General features: G+C 38.7%; 1 protein-coding gene across 4 annotated transcripts in view; it reads left to right on the forward strand.

Moving 5' to 3' along the window:
* NEBL (nebulette) overlaps window positions 1-19,903 on the forward strand; it is a 271,880-nt gene extending 251,977 nt beyond the window's left edge. For all 4 annotated transcript variants that reach the window (XM_063324686.1, XM_063324687.1, XM_063324684.1 and 1 more), the window contains 2 exons: window positions 13,501-13,616; window positions 19,150-19,903. In XM_063324686.1, the coding sequence (XP_063180756.1) occupies window positions 13,501-13,616; window positions 19,150-19,326 (293 nt within the window). In that variant the 3' untranslated portion in view covers window positions 19,327-19,903. The remainder of the gene's footprint in view (window positions 1-13,500; window positions 13,617-19,149) is intronic.
* The last annotated feature ends 4,645 nt before the right edge of the window (window positions 19,904-24,548 follow it).

Here is a 24,548-nt window from a genome sequence, read left to right on the forward strand (position 1 = left end):
GAAGCTACCTTCTACTCACAGTGGCAATCCAAATACACAAATTTCAACAAACCATGAAATTCCACTTATATCTTGATAGTCTCTTAATTTTTGTTATCAACCTTAAAAGCAACCTGTAGCTTGCTATGAGAAAATGGAAAATTCGTATTAGATACTTCATAGAAACTACATAACAATTGGTCAAATCCAGAAAAGATTAGTGCAAACAGTCTTTGAGAAAGAAATATTGCAAATGGGCATGCTGGCAATTTGACTCCAAAGTCTGTAAAGACTGCAGAACACGCAGTACCGCAGTATCTTCCTGTGGGATATGGATACTTGAAGTTTTGAAGTCTTTATATAGCTTGGAGTGGAAGTTAAGCCAATGAGAAACAGTAAATCCTTTCATCTCTCTCCCTAGTGGCATGTCCTCCTTGCGCGATATGAGCCTTCTGAAGAAGAAATGCTCCAGAGTAGCTGAGCCTGCTCCCCTCCCTTTCTTCAGACTCCAGGGGTTATCTTTCTCCTTTCCTCACTAAGGCAGGAACTATTGTTTGAACTGCGGTGTGAACACAGCCCTGCAAAAAGCAAATGTATTATTGTGAATCACTGGCAACAGCCTCACACTGTGTACCAGCTCATGGAGAGGGCTTTTGTTCCTCAGCCCGACACGGACATTTTAAACATTGATTTCAGAACTGTGCTGCTGCTTCTGCTCCTGGTTAGGCTGGCCGTAATTCAAACTGGTCAGATGAAATGGAGAAGAAAACCTCTTAATTTCACGCACTGGAATTGCAGAGATGCTCCCTGGTACGTGGGCAAGGAGTCTACTTGTATTGAGGCAGCGGTAATACTCTTGTGCCAATAGATGGAAGAAGGAGAGGAAAGGGAAGAGGATTTGGTTCCCTTCATTGCTGTCTCATTCCATCGTTTTTTATAAAAAACCCTCTGGTTTTGAGGATGGGACAAATCACCATTAGTAAAAGACAAGTCAAAGAAAAAAAGAGGGCATTATACCTGCTCTTTATATTGTAATGTAGAGATCTGTCCTCCAGGTGCAGCTGGCAGGAATGCAGGGCAGAAATCCTTTACCCCTCTTTGTGTTCCTATTCAGTTCCTAAACTCTGTCATTTTAAGGAGGTCAAGCAGAATGACACAGCAGTTACATTTTCTTCTCCGGCAGCCAAGGAAGAATGGTTCTTTTATGCTAGGGAGCTGAACTCTCTTTCTGTAACGTTGTTCCCTAGAGTCCAGTAATCAAACATGGCATTTGGAGGGAGAGGAATTGTAGATTTCACAGGAAGAACTATAGGCTTTTGTGGGTTTCTTGTCCCCTTTCGAGTGTATCAGCAGGCTGCGCTGCCACAGAAGGCTGAACAAGTCAAAACAACGGTGTGTGGACTCCCTCTTGGTGAGGGTCACATCCACACTTCTCTGATCCACCAGACTCTTACACCTGTTTCTGACTCTTTTTTTTTTTAATTTATTTCGGACTAGGTGGTGCTTTGGTTTTGCGTCTTTTACATGCAAGCCCCCAGCAGGTTTGCCAACCTGAAAGCTAACGTGGGCGAAAAAATAGTCTTCCACTCAACAGTGTCATGGCAAAACTGTGCTTTCCCATCTTGGTAATCAGATGATTTTCTGCTCTTAAGTATATAATATAGTACAAATACTTGCAGTCAAATAATAAATACCTCACCTCTTGTGATCTTTTTGAAATTGGCTAAATACTTCTTTGTGTATGTAATATGGGCAGAAGTGCATGCATGTGTTTGGTACCCAGCTGAGACCACAAATTATTTAGCATGAACAGGTTTTATTGTTAGAGAGCTTACACTCCTTCAGAATTGGTGACTCCTGGTCTTCCATTCTCAAGTAGATTTTTGCTGAAATTATACAGTTCCCTTTGTAAAGGTTTGCTGTAACCACATTGTACCCCAAAAGGACAGTGCTTCTTCAGGCAGCAAGACAGAGCTCTCTCCCTTCTCTCCCCACCTTTCATCTGAAGGAGGTGTCTTTACTTTTTCAGCTTCTGCCTCCTGTGTTTTGCAGCGATTCCTAATGTTCAAAGCACTTTTTTTTTTTTCCTGATTAAAAATAACGACGTTACAGTCAGAGGAGTTTTTGAAAACAGTGGGAGGTTTCCTGGTGTTAGAAAGGTGGTACCTTTCCAGCTCTAGATTTGAGGTAAAAAGGAAAATTAAATGCAAGGTTAGTTGTGAGAGTTCACATTTCAGTTAGAAACAGGTTGGGTGTGTTCCCTACACATGTGCTGATTTCTATGTAAGTTTCTGTGAAAAGAAGATTTCTGACTGCTTAATATATAATTTGGTCTTTGAATAATCCATTTCAGTCTTTTAAGCCATGTAAGTACAGGAATCCAGAGTGGCAATGGGACCACATTTACGTACTGTCTTGAGCATTATTGAATCTCTCTGTCCTAGTCTGGACTCTTGGACTCTTAGTGTCCTGTGCTGAGTGCTTTGTTAATGCAGAACATGAGAGAAATTAGTCCAGAAAATCGGATTTCATTCTTTTCCACTACAAAGAGGTATGAAGTATCTGTAAAACCTTATTTTTTTAATGTAAAACTTGAAACTGCATATAGCACTGCAAGTGAGGGCTTAGTTAAGTTTTGATTAAGGTTTGATTTAGGGTTCTGGGAATAAAACTAAATATCCCACATTGGTTGTAATACATTAAGATAAAAATTGTGATTCATCTGAAAGCACATTTTCGTTCAGTGTGTGCTCACTGAGGATGAATTAAAGTTCCAGGGAGAGCTTTACATTTCACACTTCCAAAATATTTTTGCTTAGATTCCCTCTGCCTGTCTTTGATTCCCGTGCTTCTCTCCCACACCCTTGACATCTGCCAGCATCAAAAGGCAAGTCCCACACATCCAGGTGGAGGAGAATCCAGAAGAGACTCCATTTTCAATTTCTGTAGCGTGGCAGCAGTTCAGGGGATCCTTCTGTTTGCCCTGCTGGCTGTCTGAGTTTGATGTTCCCTTTTCCTTTGAATAGTTAGCGATCCTAAAGTGGAAAGGAAATTTCCAAGTGACTCAACAGTTGGAAGTATTAATGGTTCCCTTGGCAAGCAGTTGTTTCGGTTGTTCAGTATGGCCCCTAGAGCAGCTTTTGATACACTTCAGAGGATTTTATATCCAGCAGACAATAAATATCATTAGTAAAATTATGTGCAGTCAAGTACTTGGTCCTGGTTGATGCTATCCTTCCACTATTGCTCAGATTGGCTATACCCACTGCGCAAATAAATAGCTGCACAGAAATCAAAGCGCAGCTTCTGTGAGAACTCTCAGGCTTCTCTCTTTAATGCAAATTAGCAACAGTTGCTGTTGAGTAAATGTAAGTAAGTTCAAATTGTAAATGAAGGCTTGTGGGTAATGTAACATGTTAACATAACCTTCATTTTACTAACTCTTTCCATTCATGAGGAAGCCTAGAGCAAAAAACTGCCTACTCACAATTTAAAAGGGAATTGCAGCTTCCTGTGGTACGCCGTGGCCCCACTAGGACCGAGGATGCCTCGGGCTGGCTTCCAGACATTTTGTGCCTTCATAAATAAAAGAATGTGGTGTGCTGTGTGAGGAAAGGAAAGGCATATTGTACTCTTGTTTTCTCAGCTGAGACATGCTGCAGCTTAGGTGGAATGTCAGGCAAAAAAGTGATCTGGCAATAAGGTTTGTTTGTCAGTGACACCAAATCCTGACTGCAATTCATATTCAGAACTCCAGAGCAGGGTGTCCTGTGATGTGGTTATGTCCCAGTTACAATACCAGTAGGGGAAATGGGGACACGTACAAATATTATGATATACCAGCTATTAATAGATACATAGGCTAAACTCTTTGGACTGTATGGCTACCATTAAAGACTAATTCCAAAATAATATTCATAGTGGTTTCTGTTATAATCCATATAAAATGGATGGGGGTAGTCCGAGCTGCTAGAACAATTCTTAAGACATAATGCAATGTAGAACATATATGTGGACATATGTGCATTAGAGGTTGTAGAGATGAGTTGAAGACCTCATCTTTTAGAATATATGGTAAAAAAAAAAAATCATTTTCACAATCTAGATAGGTCAACGGGTCTGCCAAAGCAAAAACAACCAGCCAAGCACTTCCCCACCTCCATAGCATCTGTATAAGCTGTACTCCAAATATACAATCTGTTCTCCTTAGTCCCACTTAGTAATTCTTTTGTCCTTAGGTTGCAATAGAGTATTTAATGTATTAAATCTGATTTTGTGGGCAAAATGAGTGAATTAAACATCTAGACAAGATTTTGTAGTTGAATATTCAAAATGTAATTTTTTGTAGTGGCACTACATTTAACTGGTTTAGAATATTCTGTGTTCGTCATAACAACCCTAAAATGACACTTTAAGATCCAAAACTGGGGACAAATAAGACTCCAGTTTTAGAGTCTGAAGCCAAATAGTTCAGGTAGTTTTATTTTTTCAGTACGAACTGGTAATAAGAACTGGTCAGTGGGATCTGGAAGAGGGGGATAAATGATTTGTCTTTTAAGTGAATTAAATTGTAAGTGAAGTATGCTTGTGAAAATTCTAGATTTCACATAGAGAATTCAGACAGTTTTTAAAATCCTCAAAACAACTGTTCATAGAAGTTGGAAGAAGACAATAATTTTGTCATTTGTTCTAAATTGTAATTTTGTGTTGTGTTCCCTTCTGTTTTATCCTGTTTGTTAGCAAAACCCACAAAGACACAGTTACAGGCAGATACTCTCTGGGTTGAGATCCAGCTTCTTCTCTCCTGTTGGCAGAGCGCAAGGTTACGTGTATGTAATACTTTACAATGACAATAATGCGTTAACAAAGGCTTTTGAGCTGTGACTCAGTATCCTCCACCCCCTGTTCCACAGTAGAAAAGATGCTCTAAGGAGTATCCACAAGCACTTCCCAGCAAAAATATTCCCTGCGTTATTGTCTTTTGATGAAGAGGGTGGGTGTTCAGTTGACTCTCCTCTTTCTTTAAATGTTGACAGTAGAAAACAGGACATCCTGCGTTCCTCTCGTTTTTCTCTAGACTATGACATTTAATACCTGCTTGCAGACATGGCTTCTGGAGACTGTGCTAGTCTGGTCTTTTGCTGAATATAACCCTTTTGTGCAGCTCCTCTGAAGGGGAATGAAAGCCGTACTACTTTTATTTAAAAGAAAATATGTCTGTGAGAGACTGGCTTTTTGCAGTACAGAGATTTAGACCTCTCAGAGAAGCCAGAGTGTACCTCAAGAAATAGATTGCCCTGAAAAAGAATATAATGGAATTGACCGATCCACCGTTCCTCAAAATAAGAAGAATTAAGGAGAAGGCCTGACTGACCAGACACATAGACCATGATGTACTAGAGAGGCAGTTTGCCAGCCGTTCTTCTACTGGACTAGCTAGTACTTCCTGAATTCCCGCTCCATCTGCTATTGGATGTATGATGGACTTATACAACAAAGACCAGTGTAATCAGTATTAATGATATTGGCCGTTCATAAAAATCAGGAATTTTTGGAACAGGTGAATTTTTTGTGACTGTGTTTGCTCTCAGGAGTAACTGAAATATGAGAGAATTCCCCCATAAAAGGAAACTAAGGCGGGGGAAGGAAAGGAAAGGAAAACAAATTACGAATAAAATACAGGATTCCACATGGCATGAGCACATTAGATATTCTTTTTGTCATTCCTTTCAAAATTTCTTTGTTTTCTTTGACATATGCTAAACAGCTATGTGTGATCTTCAGTTGTAATTTCATGGAAAATCAAATTTTAATTTCTTATATTGAAACTGCTTTGAAGAGTTATAATTGTATGATTCTGCATTTCCTGTAATAATCTACTTCAGCTTACATGGTGGGTACATATAGTTAGGTTTAATTATTGCTAGCTGATAAAATTGTCTTACAAAATAATGGTGCTTAAAACAGTCTTAGTCTAATCATGACACTAATGAAGTTTAGTTTAAAACATTTTATTTTATCCATTGTAGTATGTCAGTAAGTAGTCTTGAGAGTAGAGACATTTTGATTTTTTTGCATCATGAATAATTAATGTTAGTTATTTTAAATACAAGATTAATCATTTGGTGATCCCCCTCCCCCATTTTTTTTCAAGTATTTGAAGATTGCATGGTTTATTTCTTATATCTTTGTAATTTAGGTTATGGAAACTTCCTAAGCTTGTAGCGTTCTGAATTTACCACTGACTCCAAGTAGTTCAGAGCTTCAATTATAATGAGGTCAGTGAGCATGGCAGATATTTATTAGCACCCTGTGCGAATTAGGCCATACTTTCAGGTTGTTATTTCAACAACCTAATTATATCTGGGTTTGATATTCCAATTTACTAACTAATACTGACTCCTGTAATGGATAGTATGCAGACAAACTGCTGCCTCTGACAGCACCACTGAGACCAACAAGCCTGGTAGCTCGGACAGCCGTGAAAGCAGCCTAACTGACGAGTACAGGGCAAGAAAAAGAGAAAAAACAAAGGAGGAAAAGAAATGCAGGGAAAGTTATTGTTACAAGAAAAAATGCCAAGATGCCTTACCATGTTGTTTTCTACTGTTCTAAAAACAGCACTGTTCTGTATCAGGTCTCAACATCTGCAGTCTTCAGGTTAGTGCTTTTTATATGCTTATGCTGTCTGACCTATTCCCAGTAAATTTGACTGTGCTGTGCTACTCCTTCTGACTAGAAAATAATAAAACTCAATAATAGATAAGAGTTATCATCAGTTTAGAGTATGTGTTTCCATTTTCTAGCTTATTTGAAAAGTTAATGCCGAGCAATTTAACTTTAGAGATGCCTGGGAATTTTTCAATATTTTTCATCAGAAGATAGCAGTTTAATGCCTAACTTCTTTATAGGAATGGATCATTTGTGATTAATGTCTTAACGCCAAACACTCCATTTTATTCAGTTTTGAGATTGTTAAGGTTATAGCTTGACTTTTTTGAAACAAAGAATCCAGCTTTATGTTGAAATATGTTTAATTTTGAAGAGTCACGTAAATTATAATAAACATTGAAAATTATCAAAATTAAGCCCAGAACTTTTGAAATGATTGGCATAAAATTGTTCCTTCATCTAATTTTTAAAATTTGTTTTGGCATGAACCTTTGAGATTTTTTTTTTTTATTTTCATCCCAGTTTGGGACAGGAGCATTCTTGTCAGTCAGTTCTGCACTGGAAAATTATTATTGACGTTTTCCTAATGTTATCTCTATGTAATATTATCTGTACTCGTATGTTTGTTTTCTATAATCCTGTGACTGCTTTTTTATCATTTCCTTTAGAGACTATCCCCTTGCTCTGTACCATGGGGATGCTGCAAGAGTTCTGTACCTCATCTTAGTCTCTTCACCATCTCTATCTCTGGGCAGTCCTTGCACACTCATTGAAGTCTTTTAAGTTCTCTGATATCTGTTTTTACTGTCAAGTAAACAGCTCTTGCTGGCTGCATTAGGCTTAATCTTCTCTAAACTTTCACTGTGTGACTTTTTTCAAATGCTGTGGAGACCTAGGATACAAGTAGTTGAGCAGTGCACGCCCCATGCTAGCACACAGGAGCATTCTGCATTTCATGGGATGCATTGTTTGGAGCTGGATGCTGGAACATCTGGAGGGAAGCATCTGTGATAGGCTCAGCTCTTTTGTGGTTTGAACTCGGAGGGAGCTTGCACAGAAGTGAGGTGCTTGGTGGGGGCATACATTGGGACAGCTGAGCTGATCTAGCGGTTTGCTGCCTTCTGCTGCCTGTGGCCTTGGGTACTTGCTCCTGCCCCCTTCTTTGCACTGCATCTGTCGCTGGTCTTATCCCTTCCTGAGCTGACTTAGCTCACCAAGCCAGCAGAAAAACAACCCAGCTGAGAGGAAGGGAAAGAGTGGTAGGAGTTTTAGATTGCCTCAGCCAGCTCATGGAGCATCAGCCTCAGATATGCAGTGGGAATCAGGGATGGACTGCCTGTAGCCTCTTTGAGACATATCACCTAATGACTCTTGCTGAGTTCTTCCAACACTCTTAACTTTAGCAGAGAATGATGTTTAGCACATCATCTTTAAAAGCCTGCTAAAAGCTCATCTGTCATAGCAGTCAAGTTACTTTTCTTCTCTTTTTATGTCTTTCACATCCTATCCTCATCATATCTATCCTGCCTTACTTGCTGCCGAGGTATCAAGATTCTTATTTCTGATCAGCCTGTGAAACTGGCCTTCTTCAAAATGCTCATTAAATTCTTGGTTGACAACAATTACGTTCCATTTATCCTGCTGTTGTTGTTTGAGCAGGATGTGAACTTTTGCAAAATTAATGTATTAACCTTCTTCAAATCTCTCCTTAAAACTTTTTCTCAAGTTGCTTGTATGGTTAACACAGTGCTGGGCTGAGCTCATCTCAGGAGCTTGTGCATTGAAGGTGCACAGCGTGGGAAATAAACAGGAGGAATGATAGGGCTGCCCAGGGGTGTAGTGAAAGCTCCCTTCTGAACTCAAAATTGATGGGACAGGGCCTGAAGAAACCCAACCTAACTGCAAATTTGGTCCTGATTTTAAATGGGGGAAGTGATAGAAAACGAAGTACTGAGCCAGCATTTGTAACCAAAGTTACCTCTGTGACACTTTCTGGAAGAGGCTTTAAAAAGGTATCAGTTGTTATTGTTCACCAGCTTCAACATAGTAATAAGAGCTTACCCGAAGGCCGTATTTCCTTAGCTATGTATTCTTGTAACTTGGACTGGGAAGGGGTCAAGGGTGTTGTGCAGTTCAGGCAGTGACCCATCCACATGAACAACACATGGGGTGTCCCCAGGTACCTCAGAAATGCACTCTAGAGCTACACTTCCCCCCATGGGATTGCATTGCTACTTTGACATGTTTTCTGCTGCACGGGACAAAGCTGAGTAATTTCTAAGGGAAGGGCAACAAAAAGAAGGAACTGAAAGCTACGGGAGAGGCCTTCTAAAGTAAGGCCCTGTGGCCTGCTCTGGTTGTTGCAACCTGTGGAAAATAAGACAGCAGCAAGGCAAAACAGGGGAAGGACTTCAATATATGTGGAGCAACGTGATTCCCATAAGTAGCTTCATCTATTTCAGGGGAGCTAGTCATAATGTCAGTAACGCAAAGATCATAGACATATGGTGATGCTGTGTTCTGGCTCTATTGCAACTTTTGTGCTCCTCGGAAAATCTCCAGCTTGATTTCTAGTGTCTTGCAGACGCTAGAATTAAGCACATAATAATCTTCATCTTTCTTTTTACTTCCTGCTCTCTCATGTTGTTATTACAAAATGTTGCAATATTCTTTGTGAGTTCTCTAAAGTCTTAGTAGTGAAACCATGAACTGAGATAGATAGCATCAAAATATGAAGTGAAATAAATGCTTAAAACTGCGTGATGTCTGTAAAGGTAAATGAAGTGATTGTTATTTTACATCTGGTGCAGTAACCGGCATGTATTGCAGCACATGGCAAAAGTGCAGCAGTTAGCAGTTGGGGATATATTGTTTTACCATGGATTGTCAGGGTTCTGCTGTACAAAAGAATGAAAGAGAGTCTAAGTATGGTTTTGATAAAATACATCTTGGAACCTACCCTTTAAATGACTTTTCTTTTCAGCGTAAACTTTTTTTAACCTTGTAGTTATACAATGCTCTCTTAATTATTCCTTTCCTGTTTCCACAGTCTGACCTTTTTCTTTCCCAGTCTTTCTCAAAGCCTGTCCTGATCAGTACACACTCTGCAGACCCCATTGTCTGCTGCAGCAAGTTGATACTCACTATCATTCTTTCAGCTGCTTCTTTCTCTTGGAGGCTTCCTCTCCGTTTGCTTTTTTCATGTTCATTCAGTTTTCTCTCTCTTTCCTCTGGGGAAGCCTATAAAGATATAGTAAGAGATATATGATAAATTTCTTCAAGTAGATAATTTTAAATGAACATCTGGTTTGCTTGGTAAGTGGGACAAGAAAAAAAAGTAAGTTTTGATATATCAGAATGCATCTGGTAAAGTCTTAATGCAACAAGAAAAAACATCCACCTGTACTTCTGGGAGCAATGGTCAGCCCTCGGCTCCCTCACCAATAAATCTGGCTTCAGCTAAATGCATTTCATGTTCCACCACTGTGTTTTATTGTTCCCTTAGGTTAACTAAAACCATTGCTTTTGCTGCTGCTGCAGTCAATGGTGTTATAGAACTTTATACTTTGGTCTGAGCCAAAAGATTGCAGTTAGCTATGGTGATGATGACGAAGAAAAGTCAAACTCTTTCTCTGCATCATTTAATCTCACGTTGAATTATCTTTATATCACCAGAAACACAGGTCAGCCCTGTTGTCTCTTCAGTAATCTGCTTATTTATGTCATTCCCAAATTGTTTTCCAAATAGACAACCATCTGGAGATTTCTTAAGTATATTTTATAAAAAAAAAAAAAGTTAAAAACTATTGTATTTTTTTTTTACAGCCCTACTACAGTATTCTTTTAGTGGAAAAAAAGAGTGGAATTATTCAATCAAGTGTCTTTAGCGCTGATATGTGCTGATATATATGCCTGTATATATGATGTTACCTAATGAAAGGACTAGAAGATTATTAGCAAAGCGAAGAAATTCCTTCGCTTTGTTTGTATAGAGTCTTTTTCTAATGCTTCTAGCACTTCCCAATTTTCCTCCTGCTTTGGAAGAAATGCTTTATTTCCCTGGGCTGATGGTTTCCATTGTTGCAGGTAAATTAACTAACAGGTTTGCTGAGACAGTTCGACAGAATTCTCCCAGCTTGCGAGAAGCTGATTGCAAAAGAGGAAAGTGCATCTCAGACCTGCTGCTGACAGTTGTCACAGAGGCAGGAGGTTATTGTCCCCAAACTAAGCCTGTCAATTTGGAGGCTATAATAAAGCTGACCATCAAGTAGGCTTGCTGACTGATGCTGACAAGGGATGATTGGTAGGAATTGAGAAAGATCTGTTTTGGGGAGAAGGAATCAAGAGTAAAAAGTTTCTACCGGCATCTTCACTTCTCTCAGGAAGAAGAAGGGGACTCTCAGGGTGTCTGCTCCTGCTAGGGACCAGGGAAAAGCTACCAGCCCTTTGTGGCTGCAGAGCAGGCAGGATGCTGACTGATCAGTGGCCAGTGTCGGCTTAAGATACTACTTCCTATTAAGTTAAAAAGTTCAAGCTGTGCTCAGTTTTTAACCTATGTAACGGATTTACTGCTGGTACGAGACTCTGCTGGCTTCCATGAACTGACCTACGTTTATGCTGGAGGTGAATTGAGGCAAAATATATTCATTCCGGCTTGATCGCAGAACCTTTGATTAAATTATGGGTTTTTTTCTATTTTCTTGTGAAGCGCTACATCTGGTCATGTAGAAATAGCTTGTATCAACACTGAAACATAAATTATTTGATGAACTACTTAGGACTATTCACTTAATGCATGATAATCCTGTGAACATGTTAACGAGCAGCAATTCTCTGATGATTAAACTGCTTTAAAATGTCTTTGTACTCATATGTCATTAGAATGAACTTGGCACTTCTAAAACATCCATTATTCATCATGTTCCAGTGTTGCATCTGACTGTGTATCACTTTAATTTCACTCACTTAACAGAGCAATCTATTCATTATAATAGTTTGAAACATGTTTTCTAAATCAGAAAAGCCCTAGTTGAATATACAGCGTTACTTATCTTTGCAAGTATAGTAGAGAAAAAAGTAACATCCCAAATTGTAATTACATACTTAGTGCATTTGAATATGCTAACTAAAACTGAATGGATGTTTCAAGAAAAACCTTTGTTGAAATCAATGATTTTGTTAGCTGGAGAAATAGGAGAGGTAAAAGACCTCGCTGAAAGAATAAGGTTGACTTTTCTTTCTGAAATAGTTCAGCAAAAAACTTCTCAGTAATCCTTTTTCACACGCATTTATTGTCCCGATCACTCAAGAAGCAGTGAAGGACAGAGTATTATTACTGCAAATATAAATACTGCTTTTTTTTTTTCTTTTAGATAGGTTTCCTGCTTCTCCTATGTTTTTCATTTTATAAGTCCTGGGCCCTTCCATACATTGTGAACCCTATTAAATGCTATATTAGCTTTGCTCCTTTTTGAATCTGTGTGTGACGGCTGCTCCAGAAGTGGTTCTTACTTCCCAGCAAGTCCAAGAGGTGTATCTCAGAAAGTATTGGGCTGATGAATGACTCTGTGTTTGAAGATTTCTGGCTCATGGGCTGCATGGGCTCCATCTCCCATAAGCGAAAGACAGCTTTTGTTGGAGGAGTTAGATAGAATACCGGCTAAATGGACCACTTGAAGAAGTATCAACAGAAATGCATTTTCTTTTCAGTGCAGCTAAATGAATTTCCAGTTGAACTGGTAAAACTCTGGTAAATAACGGTGGAGACGGACTAATAACCTTCCATACAAGCCAGAAGTCTTTATTGCCAGAGTGCAAAACGTGCACAAATATGTGGTGACTAAACTTATAATCTTTAGGTTTTGAATACCCCTTCAGTCTCTTAATTTTGCTTTAAAAATACTTAATGGTCTTGCTAGGAAAATAGCGAGTAGTCACTTATGCAGTGCTTATTTCTCACAGATTTTTGATCAGCCATGTTTTTAACACATTCCATTTCAGTCTGTTGCCGAAGTAAGGTGCTTGAACAGATGTGGAAGGTTTATGAATGCTTTCTTAGTAAGCAATAGAGGTAGGGAGTCCTTGTTGGTTGTATTACCTCTTTCAGCAGCTCTTGGTACAGTAAAAGTCAACATATTAATGATTAGCCTACAGAATTGTTAAAATAATGTGAAAAAAATATATGTGAAAGAGATGGAACAATTGTGTGGTAAGAGGAAGATACTGAAAAAGGTGGACTTGGAAATATTTAAGTAATGATTGGTCTCTCTGTGTTTGGCTAAGAATGTTGATGGAATCAGAATAAACTAAGAAACTCAACCGTGGGATCACTTTTTTACGTTTCTGTTGCTTCCTATGAATCACAGTCCTTTGTTCATAGCCAAGTAAATTAGAGTTAGTTTGCAATGAGTTAAGAATTAATTGCAGATAATTTCTACTGAAACATTTCAAAATTGTGTTAGTATATAGCTTTTTTCATCAATCTTCCCTTAAAAATTGGCAGTTTATGGCACATGATATTTAGTGCGTCATCTGTAGCAGTATCAAAATTGAGTTTGTGGTGTCTCAAGCTTTTGTACACCTTTTTATGGTCAGACTTCTTAAGGTACGTCAAGCTTTCCCTTCCAACTAACCTTGATAGTGTTTGTGGATATATTACTATAGCTTTGGCTACATTTATGTATAATTCAACCTATGAAAAGCCTTATGTTATATATGGAAATCATTCTGAACTGTTTCATACTGAGGAATTGTTATTTACAATGCAAATAACCTACAGTTTCTACAAAATGCTAGATAAGGACTTTTTTAAAAATTTAATTCATGTGTCTGTATTTCTTTAACACACAGCCCCTGTTCTCCCTGGGGCGTATCAGCAAAGCCAGTCCCAAGGATATGGATACATGCACCAGACCAGTATGTCATCCATGAGGTCCATGCATTCACAGCCTCATTCAGCAGGTCTGGTGAGTACCGGATTTAAAGAATGATTTTATTTGGTAAGCAACATCATCAGCTATTGTGAAATCTCTCAAACATGAGTGAATTGGTCCTCCTGAGTTCTAGAGTTGGACTATTTAACTGTCCCAGTCCTAAATGTAGGTGGCAGTCCTCATGTATAAAAAAGATTAAGTGACTGAGGGCAATGGTAAGAACTTTTATGTCAGAATGCATTAGGAAAAGTCGTTTATGATCTGCAGAAGGCAGAGAAATAACTGACCCTTCTACCTGCTTCATACAAGTAGTAAATGCTTGGACAGTATTTCACAAGTTGAGCTTTGATGTTATGCTCTGTGATGGATTCAGGTTCCCAGCACTGGATGAAAACCACTGATTTCTTAAGATCGCCCTGTTGGTTTAAATTTGGTTCCAATTTTTTGACTTGCTGATTTTGTACTACCAGGCTTTGTGCCTATCCGTATTACTCATCTATTCTTGTGTAAAGATAGCTCAGACTCCGTATCGGCGTGCCCTTTCTGATTCAACAGAATCATGCACCCACTCGTGCCTGATCCACACTGAGTTATACTGCTGGGCGACTCAGAAGAAGATTTATCATGAAACCATGGCCACGGTCATGAAGTTCTTAATTCTGGTGGGTGGGAATGTAAAGCTGGGGAGAATATTTCGTTTTAGAAGTAACTGGTCACGGAAGGAGAGATGAATACCCATTCAGCTCAGGTTTTTGGGAAATGGAGTTTCTTTTTTCTTTTTGAACTCTCTCTCTCTAAAGTTCAGTTTTAATGCTTATCGTATTTTTTTTCTCCTCATAACACTACCTAGAGATTTCATAGTTCAGACCCAGTTGCCTTTTACCTTAAAAATGTTGACTTGTAATTTTGAATTTTAAACTATTTTGAACAGATGTATATTTACGATCTCTGTCACCTTTTTTAGAGATGAAGAAGAATTTAATCATGAACCAAACTCAGAGCTTGATGAGCTGAAAAAAAATATTTTCAAGATTAGCTGAAACTTGCGTTTTTCTTTAAGACTGAAACTCCATGGCATTTTATATTGTAAAGATCATGACATTCTGTGAGGTTTGGGTACTTTCAACCTTGCCAGTTTCTCAGCTGCTTGGGGGCTGAGGGGCTAACTTGCTGGGATGTGTGGGATCCAGATACCTTCATCTTTGGGTGAGCCAATAACCTGAGAAACTCTCTGGGCACCTGCATGACAGCTGTGAGGCAGCTGATACTGGAATCAACCGTTAATTTCCAAGGATAGGGCAAGGCACCTGGGGAGCTGGCTGCTTTCCCAAAGGGCCAGACTCCGAAAACTGGGAGACCTGGAAGGCTGAGCTTTGTCACCAGATTTGCCAGTCAGTGAGGAGCAAAGCATACAACCTTCAAATCCGGCAGATAGAGAATGGAGATGCCTGCAAATCTCAAAATGCACGTAGCAGCCTTTGCAGCTGTGGGCAGGTAGGATTTTCCTCATATCTCCACCTCCCAGTGACTTACCTGGTGGGCTGCAAGTTGCAACAATATCATTTTAGTCACCTTGAGAATCATCCTTTGCCTCTCCTTCCAGAATGGGAAATGCGAAGGTAATAGGAAAAGGAAGGGAGTGACGTTAAAGCATTTTAAAAATGAAGGATTGAACCGAGTGACTCCTTTCAGCAGGATTTCTTACCCCTTTTGTGAAACTGTTGTCATTTGACATTCTTTTAAGTGATAATAGCTGTTTATCGTGGGGAAAAAAGGAAACATCAAACGTCATGGTTTGAACAAATCTTGTTGCTGTTAAAAACTGAGTGGGTTTCCTTGAAGACAGTAAACCCCCAACATTTCCAGAGGGAGAAAATGAAAGACTGCTGGCCTGGTGCTGACTGCTAACTTGCCAATCTGGTGAGGAAGACAGAGCGTGATCTTATCACCCCCAGGGTGATGATTCTGCTCCAAAAGAGGCATCACAGATGCAGCTAGAAACCTGACATGCTCCCTTGTCTTTCCACATTCGCATCAAAAGACTGTCTTTTTTTCTCTAGCCTGTGCAGTGTATCCAGGTGTGCTGGGCATGTTGCAGTCAGCTATTGGGATGCTACAGAGGGATCTCTGCGTGCGCTGGGGGAAACTCCTGGTTGGGGATGTGTTTAAATGTCGTGACTTTGCACAGGCTGAAGATTGATGGCAGTCCTGGAGTGCTTTTAAAACGCAGTGTGGACATGCTGTTGGAGACGTGACAAACTTACACGATGTTAGGTTCATTGCTTTCAGCTGCCTGTTCAGTTCTGGGCTTGGAGCAGTACTGCCAGAGATGCAGCGTTGTCTGGCTAAGCCAGGCAGAGGGGAGAAAGAAGTAAGAGAAGAAAGTAGGAGAGCGAGGAGATTGGAGGAAAGAAATGCTAGCCTGAAAACTGATCTCAAAGCACAAGCAGTTTTTGAGGCTTAACTAAAAGCAATGAATGTGAAGTCAGCCATCGGTGCCCGAGTTCGGCCAGGACATCTCTAGGGTGAGAGTGATTGAGATCCCATGGGTTATATCAGGACGGGGGTGACTGGAGGGTTAGCTGCTTAGTAAAACCTACTCCGTTCAGCCGGTTTGTTGCATTGTTATCAAATCAGGGTCCCCAAAAGACGTAAGTTCATTTTATAATCACGTCCATCAATTTCCTATATTGGGAAATAGAAATTTTTTAATTTCTAAAGCTTGGTTTATTTAATTTTGAACTGTGTTTTGTATCAGGCATGATCCTAATACAGTCTTTGGGTAGATTTTTTTTTTTTTGCCAGATGAATTGCATTGTTTTCTGATTCTTAACTTTTGCTCACTTTTTATGAGCTGTTCTGCATAATGGGCTGAATTAAATTGTTGCTCAGAGTATAGAATGTTTTATAACAGAGCCCTGAAGGCAGTTTGCCTCTTTGGAAAATAACAGAGGGTGATCTCACACCTTTAGATAACTAAAAGTGGTAGGAAAACAAAGCCCAGGTTGCAAGTTGGCTTTCCTTGGTAGCTGCTGTATGTGAAGGACACTGCAACAGGTACTGCTCCTTACAAGGAGTGGTCAGTAGAATAAGTATAAACTGGTGGATGAAGTGGAAATATACATCTGTCAGCTCTCATCTGGCGAGGGAGCTGGGAATATGAGAGCTGGGCTTTAGTTCTTCATACGCAAAGGCTTACTGTTCTGTCTAAGCAGTAGCTGCAAGTTAGACCTTTGAGGAGGTGGGAGATAGGTGAGTATTTGACTGTTTAACAAAACCCCAACCTTTTCGTATACCCTCTTGTACTCTCAGTACCTGCTAAACTCACTACTGACAGAGGAATAATTCACTAAAATGCATTTTAAAAATCCCTGCTTTGAGTCCTTTAAGCATTGTAATTCTCAATTATATAGCCCAGACTACATTCTGAAGTGATAATTAGGCATTAAATGCTAACAGGATTATTATGGAGATTTCTCCTGACAGCCATTTAGCACCTAATTAGGTGTTAAGGCCATAAATTTAGGTTTCTCAGCAGCATTTAGGGCCCTAATAAATTTTTTTAAAGTTTGAAATTACCAGCTTGTCTCCACAACTGTGCCACCACAGTGATGTAGTCAAGCTGCCTTAAAGGAGACAGCAGTAGTATGTCCTATACCATGGTGTTGTAACAATGAGTGAGCAAAAACTTCTCTTTTTTTTTTTTTGCAATTACATGTTACTTTAATAAAACATTAAATCTCTTCCCCACGTCTTTGCCCATTTAAGGGAGACATATAAGCATGGCTCAGAGGAAAATCCATTCTCTGCATTATGTCACATATGGACTTGCTACCATTTTTCTTAAATAAACATTTTTTTTGAAATAAATTGTTCAAAGGACTAACTGCTACTGAGCTTGTTGTAATAGCGTATTTTTTCACTGTTTGTTGGAGTTAGTTTCAAGGCTCAGTGGAGAGATTGGCTGAAATGGTTGGAAAAAAGTAAGATTCTCAAAGGCAGAGACCATTCCTTAGGGTCTTCCAACCAATAGTTTCTAGTTTCTGAATCTTTAAGAAATTTTTGGTGGTGATAGAACCCTCCCAATTACTTCATTGTAGTTCATAAACAATAATGCTTTCTTTTATCACCTTCCATAAACACTTGGAAGACATTAAGGAACCACTGAGAAACCACATACCTCTGGTTGAAAATCATAGGCTTGTCAGGAAAGGTAGTGGTCTCCAGTGTTTAACCAGGAGTTGATTTCTCTGTAGTGTTTAATCTGCATTACTGATGAGAAAGGCAGAATCAAGACAAAAAGTGTATTTCTAGCATGGGAGCAGTAATAATGAGTTGCCCTGTAGTGTTTGGATTAGATGATCCCATATTTCCAACGTGACTAGTGGCAACTGGTCTACTCACTGTGTGTGGAGGAATCTCCATCTTTTCTGAAAAAAAATTCATTAAAAACCATATATGAGATGGACTAAAACCTATCCAGAGTTGTTTTCCTCAGCTGGGAAGCAGAACAAAGTTTGTTGTCTCTTAAAAAGTTCAGGCAGTGGTACTAGGCATTAACTCAAACATTGACTGTTTTTATCTTTTTTTTTTTCTTTAAATCATTGCACCAGAAAAATTTGGCTAGATAGGGTGACATATCAAAAATTACTGGTAGGGAAATTGGATATTATCAGTGATGCTTGACCTGCTCTTGTCTTCCGTTGAGAGACAGGGTAAGGAAAAGAAAGTATTGCTGGCAATTGTAAAATGAGCTAGTTTTCTTCTTCTGTTAAGACTCAAGGGGAGACTGTTCCCTCTGAATTTGAAAATTCACTTTGAATTCCAGTAAATGATAGCATTTTATTGGTTAGGAGTGGAAATAAATACTCTTTTTAGAAAGAAAATGCAAATCTTGGCTTACAGTTGGACAGAGGTGTAGAGAAATTTGGCTTAGCTAATTACAAGATGTCATATTCTGTTTAGATCAATCTTTTATCTGAATATGCAAAACCAAGTATTCATAAAAATTACTTTTGCAGACTTTTTGAAATCTTGTCTTTTTTTTTTTTTTCATTAGATAATAATATATTCCTAATTCTTAATTTGGGGTAAAATCCTAATGAAATGAAGGACATTCAGTGAGATGGGAAAGTTAATGACCTGGATGAAGACTGTATTTCTTTTCTGTAGTGAAGACACAGGAGAAGCTATTTGGGAATCATGCAAATAAGGAGCAGAAGCACAGCTAGCCATGGCTGGATGTAATGAACTGTTACTAGTGGATATATGAAACAACAGTTGGAATATTTCAGGCAGCAGTGAATGACTTGAAATCTGTTTGTATGAGAACTTTGGGCAATGTAGGTTCCAAAAATAATTATTTTGGTACTCAGAAAAAGGGGCTGTATTCATTGTATATTTGACAGGGTGGGGGGCGTACTCTTTCTTTTCAATAGGTAGCTTGTGATTTCTCTCTCTGCCTTGCTCCGTGTGTTCTTTTTCCTGCTCTTTTTCTTTGTGCAAAGAAGAAAAGAAATCTGTTTAGGCTTGAGACTTTACAGCTTTGTTTTCTTTCCTTCAACAGAGAACATACAGAGCTATGTATGACTACAGTGCTCAAGATGAAGATGAAGTTTCCTTCAGGGATGGTGATTATATCATCAATGTGCAACCAATTGATGATGGCTGGATGTATGGTACTGTTCAGAGAACTGGGAAAACAGGAATGCTTCCAGCAAATTATATTGAGTTTGTTAACTAATTTTTGTCTCTAGTCGTTTGAGCTTTATTATGATTTACTCAAAATCTAACCTTTTAGAAAAAATCAGAAGAATCTTTTCAGAGTACATGTTCATTACTTTATCACTGCTATAACAGTCTGCATTCTCACTCAGAATCCAATTTAGAGTCCTTTAAAGATAAAGAATCAACAAGAAGCTCAGAGCTTTGAAAACAGCATTGCTTATAATAGTGCTCCCTCAAAATGAAAAACATATATGGAAGCCTGGTGCTGCCAGTCCTATAAAGATTTCAGTCAATTAGCTGTAAAAGGGAAATACCTTTTCCCTACACCTCAAAGACGTTATTTCTCTTTATAATAACAACCATAAAATCGATTCAGTTCTTATGGCACTCTGAAGTCAAAGGAGGTTAACACACTGAGTTTGAACACATCTTCAAGTTATTAGGGAGGTGTTTAATGTTTGAGCAATTAGCATCCTAATGAAAATTAAAATATTGAGCAGATAATCGTTTGAAATAATGACAAGTAATATGCTAGTAAAAAAAAAAAACAAAAAAACAAACAAAAGAAATAAACCCCCCTACTGTCCAGCAGCCTTACAGCAAACAGGTCTATTTTGACAGCAAAAGTTTCCCGGCTCTTGGAAGCCTACATTATTTATTCCTGGATTACCCATTTTCTCTGATTTCCAACAGTGACCTCTTCTGTCAGCTTTGCTTGCATCCCAGTCCATCAGTTAGATCCATGCCTGGATTCCTGGTTCTTCGGTATCTTTTCCACAGAAAATTCCTTGCAAAGACTATCTAGACTGTAAAACCTGTCAGCTCCTCTGTTTCCTTCTAATAATACTTAGCAGTTAAATAGAAGCTTCCATTAGGGCAATGTACAACCAATACTTCACGTTAGTTCCCTTACCTTCTGCTGTACTGCTGTAAATAAATACCCTGTGTGAGGCCCCAGTGCTGTGCAGTCACACAACGCCTGCAGTCACATCCCTCCTTCTTACCACAGGTAACTCGCTTAATGGCTGCTTTGCTGATGAGCTAATGTACCTACCCCTGCTGCAGAAATACTTGCACCTCCATTGAGGAGTGGAGGAGAGCTCTGGTTGTTGTAGTGCATTTCGGCTCAATGGCCTGTTGCTTCAGTTTCCTCCAAAGATCTTGGTGATCCAACAGTGAGTTGTACGCTTGCCAAATGATTAATGATGGAGAAATATTACGTTTACTGATTCAGTCTTTCTCGTAACTGACACCGAAGGGAAAACTAACCAAACAGTAGTCCAAGATACTCTATGCCATCACGCTTCAGTTTAGCCATCCATAGAAAACAGTGAAAATATTTTGCTGACAAACCTTCACCTACACTCTTTGGTGTCCGTTAACTTCTGATCAGAACTGATGGATGCAGGTCTCGGTCTGTGAGGCGGAGGACTCAGGCACTGGAACAGCCTGCCCAGGGAGGTGGTTGAGTCACCATCCCTAGAGGTATTTAAGAAACATCTAGATTTGGCACTTCAGGGCATGCTCTAGTGGCAGAGATTGTAGGGGTTTTTTTGCGTGTGTATGGTTGGACTCGATGATCTCAAAGGTCCTTTCCAACCATGAAGATTCTATGATTCTATGAATACCTGGTGACATAATGAACCTGTAAGAAGGACTGTGTCAGCAGGCTTGGGTCCCAGGGAAGCTTTGACTGTGTGCCAGGAGGGTGCTGCATTCCCTCCCAGGGAGAAACTCTGGGACTAAGGACAAAAGAGTTAAAGATTCAAGCGGGAACTTACTCATGTGGATGCATACATGTGTAAGGAAGAAAATGTTTTTGCTGATAGTATAATTGTGGTTGTGTTGTGGTGTGCTAGAGAAGTTAATTTTGGAGTAGCTCTCAGAATCTTGAGCCTGCGCTGGCTTTCTTCTATTTCTGAAATTTTTAAAGTAGCATTAATATAGAGTTTATAGACAATTTTGTATTTCTTGTTTCACAAAGTAAGCAAGCCTGCAACACCTATTTAAAGAATAAAGAAGGAAGGCAGTATGGATTTGTTATGGCAACTGAAAGTTGTCAATCCAAATACCTGCCAGGTCTATTTTTGCATACCATTAGGAATTGGAAAGCTTAGGCAGTTTTTTTTAGGTATTGCTAACATGGGGCTGGTCCCAGCTGCCAAACAGGATGGAATGACTGCATTAAAAAAAATAATTAAAAAATGTCCATGACTGTGGAATTGCCTGTGCTTTCTTGTCAGCTGCCTGATTTAAAATTCTTGGAAGTTTTACATATAAAGCTGCTGCTGCAACAGACCTTTATGCATTACGGGTGACTTCCACATTAAATAGCAAGCTTTGCAAGTCAAATGGCTTTTTCAAAAGGCTGATGTGGTAAGCTGAGCTAGAAGATCTGAAACAAGCAGTCTGCTTCTGTCTTGATTTTCATCACCAGCCATCAACAGCAAGGAGAGGAATCCCATCTTACGATGGCTGGCAAATTTTTCTGATGATGCCTGAGGCAGAAATGGCTATCACTTGCTGCTGTGCTGCTCTATTAGCTGTGTAATGCTGACAACAATAAAAACAAGCTGTCAGTTTGTTAACCAGATATGAATAAAAAAGAAATATAAGGGATAGATATATTGCATCAAGTTGCAATTTTTAGTGGCATAAAAAAGAAAGTCTGCACCTATGAATGCGCTAGCATTCTTCCTAAGCAAGGAGACAGTTTGCAGTGTGGAACACTGTATGTATAGTGAAAAGTAAATCAGAAAAGGAGCATTTGATGACATTAGAGGACTATGTTTTGCTAAAAATGGAACTAAAATTTCCTTTATGAATTTCGACTATTCATTAGCCTAGCAAAGCAGCTAAAGCAATTTGCAAAATAAAAAAGGTCGAGAAAACAAAACAGTATGTGAATTGTATTTCTGTTGAGAATGGTATGTCAGCAGAATTATTAAGATCTGTTTTAAGTTACTCATTCATGTAGTCAGGTTTTTATGTTGTATATGCTTAATAATTTGTGTTCGTATGGAATGGTTCCTGCTTTCTGATATAAAAAAAACTTTAGTGTCATTATGCAGCTTTGTTCTAAGCAATGCTGTCAGAGGCCCAAAATTATCAGAGTGCACTTATAAAAATGTTTTTTGAAGATCTAAAATTTATAAGGTAGGGAAAGTAAGTCAGCAACTAAAATGTGTCAGCACAGGTTTTACAAGGCATATATTGGAGCCTGTTACATGCAGTGGGATATAGGGGTGAACAGATATTGTATGCTGTCATGTCACCTTTAAAGTATGTGTTCCTTTTTAACACAGCATGTTCCTCTCACTGTATTTTCTTCCTGTAGACAGCATTTTTCTGGGGAAAGAAAAAGACTTTTAAGGAGCCAAATTTCCCAAGATGTTCCAAAGTTCAGGTTGGAAGTTCACACCTTCCCATTTTAAGCATTCTAGAAATAAAGAAGATACAATGTGCTGTAATTCTTGCTAACATCAGTATAAACGTAGGAAACAACGGAGCGCATACTCATACATATACACAAGAACAAATGGGTGCCTTGCTTTTCATTACTCTTTCTTGCCTGGCTAATCTTCATTTTCTAAACAAAGCTACTTACAGATACTGCAGTTGTAATTTTTCATTATGGAACATTAGCATTTAATCTTGATGAAACAGGGTTTTCTTGATTACATTTGACATACCATAAACCACTTCAGCAGATTGGGATTTGACAGAGAATCACCTCCCATGGATGATATTTTTGACAAATGTGTCCCTACCGAGTGTTCCTTGGGGATATGGAAGGTCTCCAACACTTGGGAAAGGTAATAATTCTAGTTTTTATTGTACAATGACTGCATGTCATCTTGTACAATGAAAAAGAAATGACAAATACAGAACTCTTTGGCAGAAAGTGGTACAGGGTATAAAATGTTAGATTTTAATTATGTTGATCAATACTCCATTTAAATTACAGAATATGCTTTAGTTAGCAAATGTTTAAATAATATACTGAAACAGACAAAAGATGCTGTTGAAAGATCTCCAAACTGATGTGCTGGCAAATGCAAAGTACTGGTGAGCTGTAGAAGAATAAACCATTTTGCAATGCTTTAGTGATTTTCTCCAGCTTTATGCCATAGGAACCCCATCTCTCCTTTTGAAAGAAAACCTGAAAGCTATATTTCCTAAACTGCCTGCACTACAACAGTATATTCAAAGGAATTTCATATGCTTCTTGTGTCTGATAAATAGAATTTGCATATTGTACTTAAGTTGTAATCCAGTTGTTGTTGACATTTGTTTAATTATTATTATTTTAGGGGGGAAAATAAGCTATACTGTAGCATTTCAATCATGTGTATTTAATATTACTATTAGAAATTGCTAGACCGTTGGAAGACAGCAATGACTGTATTGACACCGATTAGCATGATGTGGAAACTCTCTCAGCTGTTGGTTTTTGCAGTGTGATATAAAAAGCAAAAATGAACCGCTGTGCAGTTTGGCTTATGTTTGCTTTAAAGTGTGTAAAGTTTTAGTTATTTTGCAAAACTGTACTGTATTTGGGAGTATACAGTTATGAAGGTAACAATTGTTTTTCAAAGGACAGATAAACTTACTCTTGGATCATATGATGTATCATCTTAATCTGGCTTTTGTTATGCAGAAAGTTAACACCAGCTATTAAAATATATTTTAGTAGAAATGCTTTAATTCCTGTTTCTTCCTCTACACTGTGAATATTTAAGCCTTGGTGGACTAGAGCAACATCATGCTGCCCAAAGTACTAACCTATGCAAACTAGTTCACATTTTAGTTGATGTCACAGTGGATGTAACATAACAATTTATTTTGCATAACATTAAACGTCATTCAAATAAAATATTAAACCCAGCACTATGTATGTATTATATTCATAAACAATACTCTGCAAAGCTACCATACCCATTAATATAAGCTGTCGCAGAAGCATATAGTTTTAACTAAGGATGCTTTGAGTTTTCAAAATTAAGTAGACTACTTTGCACTATTATTCTTCAAACTTGATCTCAGAAAATAGTTTCCTAAAACAGCTTTTTATTTCAGAAGTGCCCTCTCCACAAGAGGGTTAATTTGCTTTTTCAGTGAGTTACGTTCCATGTTCCTTGGTTAGTGTAAATAAGCAAAGGTGGTAAATGAAGAAGGTCTGCTGATTTGACTGATACCGGTTTGCTGGTCTTTGAAAGGGCATTTGGTTAGGCGTGC

Source organism: Chroicocephalus ridibundus, chromosome 2 (genome assembly GCF_963924245.1).
Source record: "Chroicocephalus ridibundus chromosome 2, bChrRid1.1, whole genome shotgun sequence".
Classification (NCBI taxonomy): domain Eukaryota; kingdom Metazoa; phylum Chordata; class Aves; order Charadriiformes; family Laridae; genus Chroicocephalus; species Chroicocephalus ridibundus.